Source organism: Myotis yumanensis, unplaced genomic scaffold (genome assembly GCF_028538775.1).
Source record: "Myotis yumanensis isolate MYYU_CA2020_CCGP unplaced genomic scaffold, mMyoYum1.0.hap1 SCAF_14, whole genome shotgun sequence".
NCBI classification, from domain to species: domain Eukaryota; kingdom Metazoa; phylum Chordata; class Mammalia; order Chiroptera; family Vespertilionidae; genus Myotis; species Myotis yumanensis.
In genome coordinates this window covers 34,857,752-34,872,929 of record NW_027223765.1, presented here as the reverse complement: position 1 = coordinate 34,872,929, position 15,178 = coordinate 34,857,752, and the positions used below count along the sequence as shown (strand labels likewise).

Sequence of the window (15,178 nt, the reverse complement as noted above, 5' to 3'; positions counted from 1 at the left end):
AAATCTATAAATCTATTTATGACTGTGCAGATATTTGTTTGGAAGTATTGATACTTAACAATATGAATGAACCTCAAAAGCATTATGCTGAGTGAAATAAACCAAACATAAACAAGATATACTATAGGATACCACTTATGTGAGGTTCTAGATTAGGCAAAACCAATCTAGGGTTTAAAAAGTCAGACTAATGCACCCCTATGTTCATTGAAGCATTGTTTACAATAGCCACGATATGGAAAAACCTAAGTGTCCATTGATAGATGAATGATTAAAGAACATGTGGTACATATATACAATGGAGAATTACTCAGCCATAAAAGGAATTAAATGTTGCCATTTGTGACAACATGGATGGACCTAGAGGGTATAATGCTAAATAAGTCAGACAGAGAAAGACAAATATATGATTTCACTTATATGTGGAATCTAAAAAACAAAATAAATGAAGAAACAAATATAAATAGAGAGAATGAACTGATGGTTGCCAGGGAGGAGGGGGCTAGGGGGGAATGGGCAAAAAAATGAAAGGATTAAGAAGTACAAATTGGCAGTTATAAATAGCCACGGGATGTAAAGTACAGCATGGGGAATATAGTCAGTAATACTATACCAACTGTGTTGGTGCCACATGGTTACTAGACTTATCAGGTTGATCACTTCATAAGATGCATAAATATCTAATCACAGTTATATACCTGAACCTAATGTAATATAGCATGTTAACTATAATTGAAAAATACATTTTAAAAAAATATCAGAACAGTGGTTGTCCCAGTGAGGTTGGAAAGTAGTGGGGATTGACTGGAAGGGGCTCAAGAGCATGTTCTGTATCTTTACAGGTGTGTTACAGTGGTTAACCTGCAGTTTTCCAAAACTCACTGAACTGTACACTTGAGATCTGTGCATTTCACCCTATCTGTAAATTGTATCTTGTCCCCCAGCCACACAATTGATCATCTGGGGAGTTTTAGAAAATATTGGTGGCTGAGAGATTCCAGTTTAAATGGTCGAGGGAAAAGCCTGGCATTAGGAATGGATGAATCTGGAGAACATTATGCTAAGTGAAATAAGTCAGTCAGAGAAAGATAAATATCACATGATCTCACTCATTTGTGGAATATAATGAACAACATAAACTGATGAACAAAAACAGATCCAGAGACAGAGAAGCATCGATCAGACTGTCAAACCTCAGAGGGAAGGTAAGGGAAGGTGGGGGTAAAGGGGAAAGATCAACCAAAGGACTTGTATGCATGCATATAAGCATAACCAATGGACAGACACCAGGGGGGTGAGGGCATGAGCGGGTGTGGGGGTGGGGGGCAATAAGGGAATAAGAACACATATGTAATACCTTAATAAAGAAAATTAAAAAAACAAACAAAAACCTCTCTGGGTGATTCTAGTGTGCAACCAAGGAGGAAACCTACTATATTGCAACTTGCTGAATTCCAGCCTCAGGTGTATAAACCTAAATGGTGAGCCAGGGCCAATCCTAAGGAGGTTTATTGGCTGAAATTTTAGCAAGCAGAGAATTATTTAGGTTAGCAAAGTGATGTGGATGAGGATCTGTATTATTCAGTAGGTTAGAATTGGTATTGAGTAATTATGCTTCATTCTTGGTGACAGTAAAATACCTAAAAATATGTTTGGACCAAGTTATCACCATTTAATATATTTTGTCAATTATAAGACAGTAAGTTATCATCATCATCATCATCATCATCATCATTACTGTAGTTGTTGCTTTTCTTATTGTTTATTATAGTACTTGATAGATGTACCATACTTAATGGATGAACGAATGAGGTCCAAAGAATTGTCTTTGTGGTGTTTTCATTGTTCAAATGAACTTGTTTTGAACATTTATTCTTTCTGAAGTCCTTTCTTTCTGTCTGGCGTCGTTTCCTGCTTTGCTAGCAACTTTTTTTTTTAATTCTTTTAAAAATGGTTGCTGTTGTCACTATTGTCCCTTTCTTGAATTCCATAGATTAGATTTCAAGTTTAAGATTAGGAGAAAAATAGCTACAGTATACAAAATAGATTTTCCTTTGTAACAGGATCTACTTGCCCTGCCCCCTGAGCTATTTTTCTAGTAGGTAAGGGGTTTTGGCAAAGGAATGAAAAAGCTGATGTTTTCACAAACTTCCCTGTGGCCAGCTCTATGCAGGGGATTAAGGGCGCAGTTTGTGATTCCAGAACTCTTTCTTTCTATGAGAAGTTAATGTCCCCAGCTTCTTTGGCACCTATATGTCTCACTGTTAATCTGCCAAGACACTCTGGGGCCAGCAGGGGGCAAATGGTAAATTACAGAACTGTGTTAAAGCCCCTGTGAAAAACATTGAGTCCCCACCCTTGAAGAAAGCCCAGTTCGCCAGGCAACTTCTGTTTTTGGACAGAGCAGGAGGCTTCACTTTAGTACCACATGCTGTTATCAAACACCCTCCCCCATCCTAACCTCCTCACCTTCCAAACAAATATCTGCACAGTCATAAATAGTTTTATAGATTTTTCTGGCTGAAAGTTAGCAAGTAGAGTTTTGGGGTTTGAGGTGTGTGTTTTTTAATGTGTATAACCCCGAGAAGACTAAGTCAAGACTAGCAGTCATTCTGATCTTATGTGAATTTATTAACTAAAATGATTTTTGTTATAACATCCCATTTGGAGATGTTATGCCCTAAGGAAATGGAGAGAGGGCAAGCTGGAAATGAGTCAGAGAGACAGCTCTACTGGGCAGAGGGGATTTGTGCAGGCAGAGGGCATTTTGATGAAGTTTTTGGCCTCAGATTTAAAGAAAGAGCAAAAGATAAACAGTTAACTCCAGGGTTCTTGCCTCATTTGGGAAGTGCCCCTGCCACCCACTTTGAAACTAGTATCCATATTTCTCTGTTTGCTGCTTTATCCAGACTTAGGGACCTTGTGGTGACAGGTCTAGGATACAGAGGTAATGAAGCTTGACAGCACAGATAGCAAAAGGAAAAAGCAGCATACTTATGCATGGAGAAATTTCTAGTTGCAAGAGACCATACATACATGCTTGTAGCTGTGGGGAGACATAGGCTCTGAGACACCAACTATACTTCCGCTTCAGACATCTATATATCTGGGTGTTTCCCTAGAATGCCAGAGGGTTCAACATGAGCATCCCCATGCCTGGACATCCAGTGAACTTCTCCAGCGTCACCCTGGAGCAAGCCCGCAGGGATGTGGAGCAACTGGAGCAGCTCATCGAAAGCCATGATGTTATCTTTCTGTTGATGGACACCAGGGAGAGCCGGTGGCTTCCTACTGTCATTGCGGCGAGCAAGAGAAAGGTAAAGTGTGTGTATCCTGGGGCTTTTGTCTCTGGTTGTGATTTAATGCACCATCATCATAGAGGGAGAAGTCCCCAGTTCACCCTCCCTCCAGAAAAGACATGTGCTTTGTGTGTACTACTGACACAGTGCAAAAGGGCTTCCACTATAGATTATCTGCCTCACAACCATCATCCAGCATAATAGTTATCCTTCACTGTTTAATTTTCATAGCCCTTCGAGCTACTCTATATTAGAAGGGGTACTCACACTAAAATGTAAGCTCCAAGAGGGCAAGACTGTCTTATTCACTACTATTTGGTCAGTGACACATTCATTTATTTTGATGGTTAAATAAATTATGGTGCACACATGTGATGGAGTAATATGCAACCATTCATGGTTATGTTTTCAATTAATTTTAATAACATGGAAAATACTACATTATGTTAAAAAAGCAAGATAAAATACTATATATATTTTATATCAATTATGCTTATATATAAATGTTTATATCTATGTCTGTTTATAAGGGGGGAGGAAGCAAGAAGAAGGGAGGAAGGGAGAGAAAGAGAATGGGAGATAAAAGGAAAAATAATAGGAAGAAATCCCCCAAATTATTATAGTAACTGTTTTAGCTGTAAGATTGTTTTTGTTTTCTTTTCAGGTGTGGTTTTTCTATACTTTTCTAACTTTCTATATAACCAGAAATTTGGGAGAATAAGCTAAATTACAACTAAGAGAAGTTCTCATAATATAAGTAAAAATAAAACCTGTTCTTAAAAATCTATGTGAATGGTGAATTGTATAGTATATAAATTATATCTCAAAGCTGCTATGAGGAGAATCTATGTAGACATGACAGAACATAGCATAATTGTGGAAAGAAGGTGTTTAGGAAATATCAAAATGTGGTTTTATACACCTACCTTTTACCAGCTAAGTCACCTTGAGTAAATTATAGAGGTAACCTCTCTGACTTTCAATATCCTCATCTTTAAATAGAAAATGTTCGCTGGGAGTTTTAAATGAAACTAAAAGAGAAAATTTATGTTAATCACTGTCAAATCTTTTGATTTAATAAGCCCTCAGTGTTGGGTAACTTTTACCAGCATTATCTTCTAGTATCTAATTACACTCATATGCAGATACTTAACAAAATAAATTTTAAATGTTGACCAAATATGAAATTAGCCACGTTTTAAAATATATGTCTCCTAATTCTAGTCTTTTATTCCTTGACAGCTGGTCATCAATGCTGCCCTGGGCTTTGACACATTTGTTGTCATGAGACATGGTCTGAAGAAACCTAAGCATCAGGGTGCCGGAGACTTGTGTCCCAGCCACCCTGTGGCACCTGCAGACCTAGGCTCGTCGCTTTTTGCCAACATCCCTGGTTACAAACTTGGCTGCTATTTCTGCAATGATGTGGTGGCCCCCGGAGATGTAAGTGAATTTCTTTGTGTTTTCAAATATTTCCTATAACTGTCTTGTCCATTAGGCTAAAGAGACTCATGACTTTTTATGACTATTTAAATATTGTCTTTTAATAAAGAGAAGAATTCTTCAGTTTAGGGGGTGGCATTATCCCACTGTGAGCCTCATTGACATCATCATCTGTGTACAGCTGTTCCCTCTTCACCAATAAAAATGCAGTGACAAACCATTTTTGTGCAAAGCCCAGCAAGGAAATGTAGGATGGACCAGTCCCTGTCATTGCTCAGCACTGTCTCTTGTGTGTATCTTACTGAAGAGAGCATTAAATGGGGAGTAAGACCCAGATTTTAGTTCTGGCTTGGACACTGCCTAATGGGGTAGTTCCAAAATAAGTCTTTTAGGCTACATGTGCTTCTGCAGAATGGGGCTATGGCTCATAGCTGATCATATTTAGCAAGTGAAAATACAGATTCCCTGTTCACTTTTAATTGCAGGTAAATAATGAATAATATTATAGTATAAGTATGTCCCAAGATCTGCTCATACTAAAAAAGTATTCATTGTTTATTTAAAATTCAATTTCAACTGGTGCCTGGCCAGTGTGGCTCAGTAGTTGAACATCAGCCTATGAACTAGGAGGTCACAGTTCGATTCCCAGTCAGGACATATGCTTGGGTTGTGGGCTCCATACCCAGTGAGGAGTGTGCAGGAAGCAGCCAATCAATGATTCTTTCTCATTATTGATGTTTTTCTGTCTCCCTTTCCCTTCCTCTTTGAAATCAATAAAAATATTTTTTAAAATATTAAAAAAAGAAAAGAAATTATATTATTTGAGGCTGAATGTTCTTTGCCAACAGTGAGCATGTGGTTATGTTGTATAACTTTATTATGGAGGAGTTTCATGCTTCAGGCAGCCAGAGTTGAGTGGAATAGACCTTTTAGCACATGTCAATGATTGTCTCTCTGTAGTCAACCAGAGACCGGACCTTGGATCAGCAGTGCACTGTGAGTCGTCCAGGACTGGCCATGATTGCAGGAGCCCTGGCAGTGGAATTGATGGTTTCTGTTTTGCAGCATCCAGAAGGGTGAGTTGGCTATTTAGAGATGGGTATTTAAACAAAGAAAGTTTTTGTGTCTCCTTGGCCTTTTCTCAGCCTGACTCTTCTGAGATGTGTGTTGCTCTTTCTGTTCTCAAAAAAATAAGACTTAAAAAAAACCTGGTGTGATTCTTTGGCTGGGAAGAACTTGTCATGCAATCTTTGGGGCTACATCTCTACATCCTTTTGGATTTAAACTCTCCTAGTTCACTTTGGTGACTCTTGATACAGAAGAATAAAAATTTTGGTACAGGCCTTAGGACTTTCATGCTTTTATTTTATTAGTAACTTTTATCTCCTTAGCCCTGAACATGTATATCACATAAGATAGAAATTGTATTTGACTGTATATTACAGAGATCCATCTTCAGCGACTTAGCCAAACAGGGCTTTATTTTTCTTATGCAGCAAGAAGCTCAGAGGAAGGCAGTCCAGGGCTGGTACAAAGGCTCTGTTATGCTGTCAGGTACTCGAGTTCCTTCTTGTCATTCACTAAGCCACTCTGCTTTCTTTCTTATCCTTGTCACCTTGTGGTCAAAAAAAATGGCTGCTCTACCTTCAATATTGCTTGTGTGTTATAGTTAAGAAGAAAGGCACTGGCCAGGTAGCACAGTTGGTTAGAGTGTCATCACAATACACTAAGGTTGCGAGTTTGATCCCCCGTCAGGGCACATATAAGAATTGACCAATGAATGCATAAACAAGTGGAACAACAAATTGATGTTTTTCTCCTCTCTCTCCGCCCCCTTCGTCGCTCGCTCTCTCCCCTCCTTTCTCACTCTAAAATCAATAAATGAAAAATTTTTTTAAAAAGAAGAAGAAAGAAATGAACAAAAGATAAAAGTTGTGCCCACCTGAGGCTTGCCCATCTTTTAAAGAGCTTTCCTGGAAGACTTATCCATTGATTCTAACTTCAGTATCACATGACCTTTCACTCTTAGCTACAAGAACTCTGACAGTTGCCTTGGCTGGGCACATTGCCTCTCTGAATAGAATTGTGATAAGACAGAAGTGGAGATGTGGGGATAAGGACACATATGTAATAACTTAATCAATAAAGAAATTAAAAAAAAAAGACAGAAGTGGAGAATAGATGTTGGTTAGGTAACCAGCAGTGTCTGCACACTCATTTTTTAAAAATTCTGTATATATTTTAATCCCCAGAAGATGTTATTATTGTTATATTGTTGGTATTGTTTTACTAACATTTTCCTTTTTGTTACTTTTAATTTCTTTCTCTGACTTTAAGCTTCCAGCCAAGGGCATTTTCCTTCTTCCTGAAGAATACCTTTTATTATCCTTTACAAATGCTAGTGACAAATAAATTTGTTTTTGTTTATCTGAAAATGTCTTTGTTTTATCTTTAAGTTTGAAATATATTTTTACTGTGTATAGAATTCTAGATTGGAATTCAACACGTGGAAAGTATATCCTATTGTCTCTGATTACCTTTTTCTTTGTTGCAGAATTAGGAGTTTATCCTATTGCTGATCCTTTGATACAATTTGTTTTTCTTCCTCTTCCCCTCCCCCCAGTTGTTCTTAAGCTTTTCTCATTATTATTGGATTTCAGAAGTTGGACTATGATATACCTACTGTATTTATTCTGATTGTGTTTTCTGTTGCTTCTTGAATCCATGTCTTGATGTTTTTCACCTGTTGTGGAAAATTCTCAGTCATTATCTGTTAAAATATTCTCCTGCCCCTTCTCTCATGCTTCTTTCCTTTTGAGTCTCCAATGGCATGTCAGTTAGAATCATCTATGCTCTTTCCTGTATTTTCCATCACTTTGTCTTTCTTTGCTTTGGTCTGGCTTATCTTCCAATTTACTAACGCACTTTTTTTCTGTTTCTAATGTATGTTAAAACCATCCACTGGGTTTTAATTTCATTATTAAATGTTTTATTTCCAGAATTTCAACTTTATCTTAATTTTACACATTTCCTGTTCTCTGCTAAAGTTGTGATTTTGGTCTTTTTCATTCCTTGATAACATTTAACTGTGTTTTTCTTTTAAGTTCTTATCAGATGTCTCTCTTATCTGGATCTCCTAAGGGTCTTTTCCTATGGTCTATTGTTTTCTTTGGCTTTTGGTTATGTATTGTCTCCTCATAAACCTGGTATTTTAGTTGTGTGTGTGTGTGTGTGTGTGTGTGTGTGTGTGTGTGTGTGTTTAAGAAAACCTTTTTATTATGGAAAATTCAAACATATGAAAGAAGATATATACATAAATAATAAACCCCTAGTATACACCACCCAGCTTCAATAATTACGAACACATGGCCAGTCATTATTTACCTGTGCTGCTCTCCATGTTTTCTCCTCCTCTGACTGGCTTATTTTAAAACAAATCCAAGGCATAGCATTTTATTCAGAAAAATATATCTTTTCAGTATATATGTCACTGTTTTTATTTTATTTTATTTTTTAAAATATATTTTTATTGATTTCAGAGAGGAAGGGAGAAAGAGATTGAAACATCAATGATGACAGAATCATTGATCAGCTGCTTCCTGCATGCCCCTACTGGGGTTCGAGCCCACAACCAAGGCATGTGCCCTTGACCGGAATTGAACCTGAGACCCTTCAGTCCACGGGCCGACACTCTATCCACTGAACCAAACCGACTAGGGCTATGTCACTGTTTTTACATATAAAAAAATTAAAGGCAATTTCTTAATAACATCACATGTCCAATTAGTATTTAAATGTCTCACTTCCTTGAATCTGGTTGGTTATTTGTTTATTTTTATTTTTTTACAGAGAGAGGAAGGGAGAGGGAGAGAGATAGAAACATCAATCAGCTGCCTCCTGCACGCATTCTACCAGGGATCGAGCTGCAACCTGGGCATGTGCCCTGATCGGGAATCGAACCAGCGACTTCCTGGTACATGAGTCGATGCTCAACTACTGAGCCACACCAGCCGGGCTGCTTGGTTATTTTTGCTTGAGTACTGGACATTATACCATATGTGAACATTTATAGAGATTATGTGATTTACATTTCCTTCTGGCAGACTGGTAGGCCAAGTGGATTATCAGTCCTAGAATTCCTAAATATAATTAGGATTTGTCTATTTTTGGTTCACCTTTGCTCTGAGGATATAGCCCCAGCTCAAAGCTCAGGATATTTTCCATGGTTCCTCCTTTTTGGCAGACCTCAAACTGTAGTTTTCCCTCTAGCCCAACCGTGGGCAAACTACGGCCCGCGGGCCGGACCCGGCCCGTTTGAAATGAATGAAACTAAAAAAAAAAAAGACGATACCCTTTTATGTAATGATGTTTACTTTGAATTTCTATTAGTTCACAAACACTCCATCCATGCTTTTGTTCCGGCCCTCCGGTCCAGTTTAAGAACCCATTGTGGCCCTCGAGTCAAAAAGTTTGCCCACCCCTGCTCTAGCCCCATGAGTCTGTCAGTATCTCTGTTCAGCTTCTGATCCTTGCCTACCAACCGATTTTTGAGGTTGGCGGACACTTTATGGAAAAAAGCTTCTCTTGCAGATACTTGGTTTACTTCTATGGGCTTCTCTCCTCTCGCAGATCTTGGCGCTGCAATTCTTCCATACCTTGGTAGCTCTCTAGGTTTACATATAAGAGGAAATAGATGAGCGGGTTGGTATTCTTTGTTTCAGTTTGACCTTGGGCCTTTTAGTCAATATGTTTAACACATTGTATATATTTTATATTAAAGATACAAAAATTAGTACAATTGTAATCTGGACCTCTACCTTCTCCAAGCAAGGAAAAGATCTTACTTTATGACTTAACAATAAATTAATTCATCTTGTAATAAAAGTGAGGCAAAATTGAATTAATTTTAAAAATTAAAGAGAAAGAAGTGGCTTCCTGACAGGAAGTATCTGGGAGAAGATCTTGGAGAGCTGATTTTAGGATTTCCTGACACTGACCCTTCTGTCTGCTGTGCGTTCACTGGTAGTGAGCTGAAACCAGGTCCTGTGTCGCATGTCTTCTGTGCTGTAAGCAAACACATCATTGTTCAGGAAGGAATGTACTCATTCTCCTGCCCAATTAGTTCCTCACTCTTCTTTCTCCTTCCTTCATTTTGGTAGCATTTACATCAGCTCAAGAACTTATGGTTGGAAAGTTTTTCATTTCAAATTCCAATATGAAAATGTGCTGTGGTGTTTTATAAGACTGTCTCAAGCAAGATATCGTAACCAAAGATTGTGCTCAGCAATTTATCTGACTTATTTCTCATTTATTTCTCACAACCATATTATTCCTGTTTTATAGGTGATAGACCTGAAAGACAGAGAAGTTAAACAAACTTCTGGTCTTTCTGATTCCAAAACTCAAGCATTTTTTAGTACTGTTCTGCCTTCCCTGCAAGGGAAATCAGTTCTGTGCTGCCTAGCAAGGGGCTTTTGGTTATCCTTACAAATCTTACATGGACTGCCTCCAGATCACCCTCACATGTGTTAAACATAAACCTTTATTAAATGAGCTGCTCTAATCATTTCCTTTTCTCAGGGGCTACGCCATTGCCAGCAGCAGTGACGACCGCATGAATGAGCCTCCAACCTCTCTTGGGCTTGTACCTCACCAGGTTAGTGATTTGGAAATGAAATCACAATTCTGGACCTGATCTCAGGGGGAAAGTATTTAGGGTCACTTTACATGTCATCAGCCCAATCCATCTCTTCTTCACCCTACTGACCATCCAGCCTCCCTGGGATTTCAGCGAGAGTGCTTTATGACCACTAGGAAAGTATCCCATTCTGCAGATGGTGACAAAATGAAATCATGAACAAGCAGCATTACCAGAGTCTTTGATGCATTTAGCATGTTGACTAGCAGTCTCATAATAGAGGAGAAAAAGAAAGAACGGGCTTTGGAATCAGCCAGACAGAGGTTTAAATAATAGCCCTGCAGTTATTAAGATGGTCTTCCTTGGTCAAGTCACTAAACTTCTGTGAGCCTTAGTTTTCTTATCTATAAAATGGAGACAGTAGTATCTACCTCATCGTAGAGATAAAGGATGATACATAGAAAGGGCTCAGCAACAGTGAGTGCCTGTCACAGCCCCTCAATAAATATGCCTGCTATGTTTGTTGCTGTTGTTTGTTATTATTATTAACTCCCTAGCCAAATACAAAGCTTTTATAGGCATGTTTAGGAAATGCGCAGCATCAACAAAAAGTGAGGTGTATTTTCAGGAAAAGAATCTGAAGCATCCTAAGAAAGGTCCACTGAGAGCAAAAACGAAAAAAAGTAGTGGAATGAAAATTTAGAATTCATCTTGCCTTTTCAGTAATTCTCTTATTCTATGTTTGGAGGAATGAAGAGGTTTTCTAGTCTTGAGTTTTGGAAATCATTTCTCTAGGTTTCATGTGTGCAGTCAGTTTATAACAGGCAGCCTGTCTTTGTGCATGAAGCGGTGATAGTGTCTGAGAGTCTTGTCTGAGAATTTTCGAGGACAGACTCACAGATCTGTACAGGGAGCAGGGTCTATCTCTCTCTCTGCATCCCTTCTGCTTACCTCCTCTCATCTGGGACAGCCATACCATTTTCCAGTTAAAGATGAGAATCGGAGAGGGAAAATTACTTGTCCACAGTCATAGAGTGAGATAGTGGACAAGCTGTAATCCAGACCTAAACTTGGCACTCTGACCAGTGCTCTTTCCGAGATTTGTGAGTGGAAAGAGCCCTCACCTGCACATTGGAAGAGTTAGCTTCAAGTCACTACTGCAGCCCTCTTGCATGAAATCACCCTCCATAGACCTGTGTTAGTTTCCTAACCATCCCTGAGCCTCAGTTTTCATATCAGTAAAAGCAGGTGCTTTACCTTGTGTCCAGGATTGTCTATAACAAGGCTTTGTAAAGAATAAGACACTGTGCAATATGACCTCTCCACCCTGCCTCACAAAGGTGGCATTTATTTGACATGAATGTGTTAATCTTTTCTACAGAAACATTTCCATAAGACCCAACAGACACCATAATAACTTTCCATCATGAGGAAGCGGTCTTCCAGAGCCAACCTCTGCTCCTCACACTATCCTATCTCATTCGAATCCCCACGCTCTCCTCTTTTTCATGTCTCCTTCTCTTTCTTCTGACCTTGAGATGTGCCCTCATCTCCGTTACAGATTGCATACTGAAAAGGGCCTTAATTAAATTTTCAGTCATGCCCCTGCACTGGTTTCCTTCTTTAAGTCCTTTATGTTAAATTACCACAGTTGTAGTTTTCTCAGTGCTGAGGCCAGAGGGCAAAACGGTCTCTTTATAGAAGGGGTCCAGTGTCAAAATGCATGTGCCCATGTTTTTAAAGTACTATGGCAACTAATCCCTCTCAGTGTTATTTACTCCCATTGAGCCTTGCAATTGTTTGTCATTCATCAACTCTTCTAGTTCTTTCTCTTGATTTTCAAATATCTGCAGGATTATTTTGGTTGTTGGCCATCTCTTCATTTGGCCTTTTCAAAGGCTAAAGAATAACGCAGCCATATATGGGGAAAGCCCAGTGTGTGTGTGTGTGTGTGTGTGTGTGTGTGTGTGTGTGTGAGGGGGGGGGGAGAGAGAGAGAGAGAGATTGTTTACATTATTTCAAATTGTGAGCCTTTATTTTTAGCTACTTTCTAAAAAAGAAAGTGGAGAAAGAACTTGAAAATTATTAAGCAGGGTTGTGTGTTCCCTATTTATAGGCTTTACATTTCTTTTGTGTGTGTTTTTAAGTGGAGTCCATTTATGCAGCTGTGTTTGGGTTAGGAGAACATCCTTTCCACAAAAGCACGGGGCTGTGTTGCAATGCCCTGTTGCAGACTCAGCATTTCCCTCATCCTCTTCCTGGCTCTCCGAGACTAATGGTTTCCTGTTGGAGAAGAATCCTGTCAGCCGCTTTGTGTGCTTTATACAGAGAATGACCAGTGATGTTTCCTGGGCTCATTTTCCTCAATTCCCAAAGGAGAGTGTTTATTAGTTGACCCTGTGGAAGGAGCTGTAGTAGGAAAGTGATAGTCCTTGGACAGAGCATCACAGGGTCCCCCACCAGAAACTCATTGTGTAATCTGGGGGAAGATGCCTAAGTAGCCTGCACTCATTGTGTCTCTGCTCCCCTCCGCCCCTGTCCTGGGAGGCTTAAAGATTACTTTGTTGATCTCTCTGTGGGACCATAGCCAGAATTTAGCCCATCCAAAGATTGACCAAGTGCAAAAAGAGGCTTGATTAGGCCCTGAAATTCAGTGATAGTCAACCTGGAAAAAAAAAAAAAAAGCCCCTCTTACTCAATTTGAAAACCATGAAAAAACCATTTGAAGGTGAGAAAATAGCCTTATGGGTTTGTTCTTTTTAAAAGTCTCTGGCACGTATACATGAATGAGATTCTGTAAGCAGGCGGCAGTAAGTATAAGCCACTTTCTGTCTACAAAGAGTGATTTTTTAATTTGTCATTTTATTGATGTATAAAAGACATAGAGAATCACACAAATCCTTACGTTTACAGCTTTATTATAAAGCAAACACACTCATGCACCCAGCAGACAGATAAAAATAAAAGGTTGTCAGGCATTCCAAAGCCCCTCTCGTGCTTCTTATTATTAGTGCCTCCTTCCTACACAGAGGCAACCATCTCTTAACTCCACACCATGGGAGACTTTTGTCTAATTTTGGACTTTCTATAAGTGAAATCATATAGTATATACTCTTTGGAATCTGAATTCTTTTCTAGAGAGAACTTTTTATTGTAGATTGTAGCATAGTATTATTCCCTCTGTGGCCCATCAAGTGGGATATTTTATTTTTTTTTAAAAGGTCTTTTCCTGGCTCGTGGGGTGGTGGCTGAGTACTGTGAGGCCAGACTCTTTTTCTTAGTTCTTTGGTGAGAGGCACAGTTCAGGAGCTATAAAATGGATAAGCGGCTCCTGATACCTCCATGAAGTTGATTTGCATGCTGGCGAGAGATTCTGAGTGTGACAGAAATTAGCCCCTTATGAAGCTGCTGATCATTTGGCTGGACATCCATTAACGAATGAATAACAAGGTGGCAATGCAACAGTCATTCAAACACCCTGGTCATTAATATTGCAGTCCTGGTCTTATCCCATTTGTGGACCAGGCAGTGGACGTCTTTTGTCTTTGGGTGAATGCACTCTTGGTTCTCAAGTACTGATGAATAAAGACCCTGAATGTGTATGTTCTTCCTTGGGGTTTGGACTTGCCAACCCCATGATTCTCTCAGGCTCTTGAATTCTTGCTTTTAGTTACTTTCAGAAAAGTAGAACAAAGCCCAAACTAGGACAGGACCCTGGGAGGGACCTGGCCTGGGAAATCTCTAAGGAGGCAAATGCTGAGATAGAGCTTGGTCTCTCTAGCCAGGCCTTGGACTAGTTATTTGACCTCTCTGCAGAGGCTGTGCCCCACAAATCCTCAGGCCTTTATCTTTTAATAAGGTCTCTTTACTGTGCTCAAGAAATGCTTATCTCAGTGTGTGTTTAGGGATATGGGCAGATTGCCTACTGAGAAAGAAGGTTAAAAACGTAAGTGATAAGAGCATATTTCCTGAGTTATAGCCCAAGAAAAGGAATCTCCTCCCTCTTCTGGTTCTATACCCCTCAGATTGATGATGAAATGGCAAGAAAAGTGTACAGTCCAAATGCCTGCTGTTTCACCATATCAGCTGTTGTGGTTTATAACCTACTCATCCTCCCTCCCTCCCTCCATTCAATCCTTTCTACAAATGATCCCCAAACACTGACTCTGTGCCAAGCACCACTCAGTTCAGAGAGGTTAAGTAATTGGCACAGGATCACCCTGTGTTTAGTTCCATTTACTTTTGGAGTCATCTGAGGTGTTAGATGTACCCATTTGGATGTGGTGGAATCTGTTCCAGTGGGGTGGCACCTGAATGAGGATGTGGGTTCAAGACCAGCAATATCTGGGCTTCCTGTGTGAGACCCTAGAATAAGAGAGGGGGATTCCCTTTCCTTGGTACACAAAGGAGAGGATAAAATACAGATAGTGTCAGAGTTCAGAAGCATCTCAGGTAGCATCTCGTCCCAAGAGAACTTGGGTATAACTTTATCAGTTGAAGGATGTTACTTATGCCCTGGGAGTTCTGCTCCCTGATGAGGCTGTCCTGTTTGAGAGGTCCCACATGCAAGCCAGTCAGAAGGCTATGTATGATCATCCAGATCTGATTAGAATCCCAACTTTGCCTCTTAATTTTATTTTCACCCATTCATTCATTAGCTCATTTTACAAAAGGATTTGAAGCAGCTCTTGCCACTTGTCTTTGTGTGACCTCTCTGAACTTCATATCTTACATCACTAAAATGGGGATAATCCTATGTAATAAAAGGATAATATGCAAATCAACTGAATGGCGGAAC

General features: G+C 39.4%; 1 protein-coding gene across 2 annotated transcripts in view; it reads left to right on the top strand.

Annotated features, from left to right (window-relative positions):
* ATG7 (autophagy related 7) overlaps positions 1-15,178 on the top strand; it is a 233,230-nt gene that overhangs the window by 67,030 nt on the left and 151,022 nt on the right. For both annotated transcript variants that reach the window (XM_070433619.1, XM_070433620.1), the window contains exons 13-16: positions 3,123-3,317; positions 4,542-4,742; positions 5,703-5,818; positions 10,323-10,398. In XM_070433619.1, coding sequence (XP_070289720.1) covers positions 3,123-3,317; positions 4,542-4,742; positions 5,703-5,818; positions 10,323-10,398 — 588 coding nt within the window. The remainder of the gene's footprint in view (positions 1-3,122; positions 3,318-4,541; positions 4,743-5,702; positions 5,819-10,322; positions 10,399-15,178) is intronic.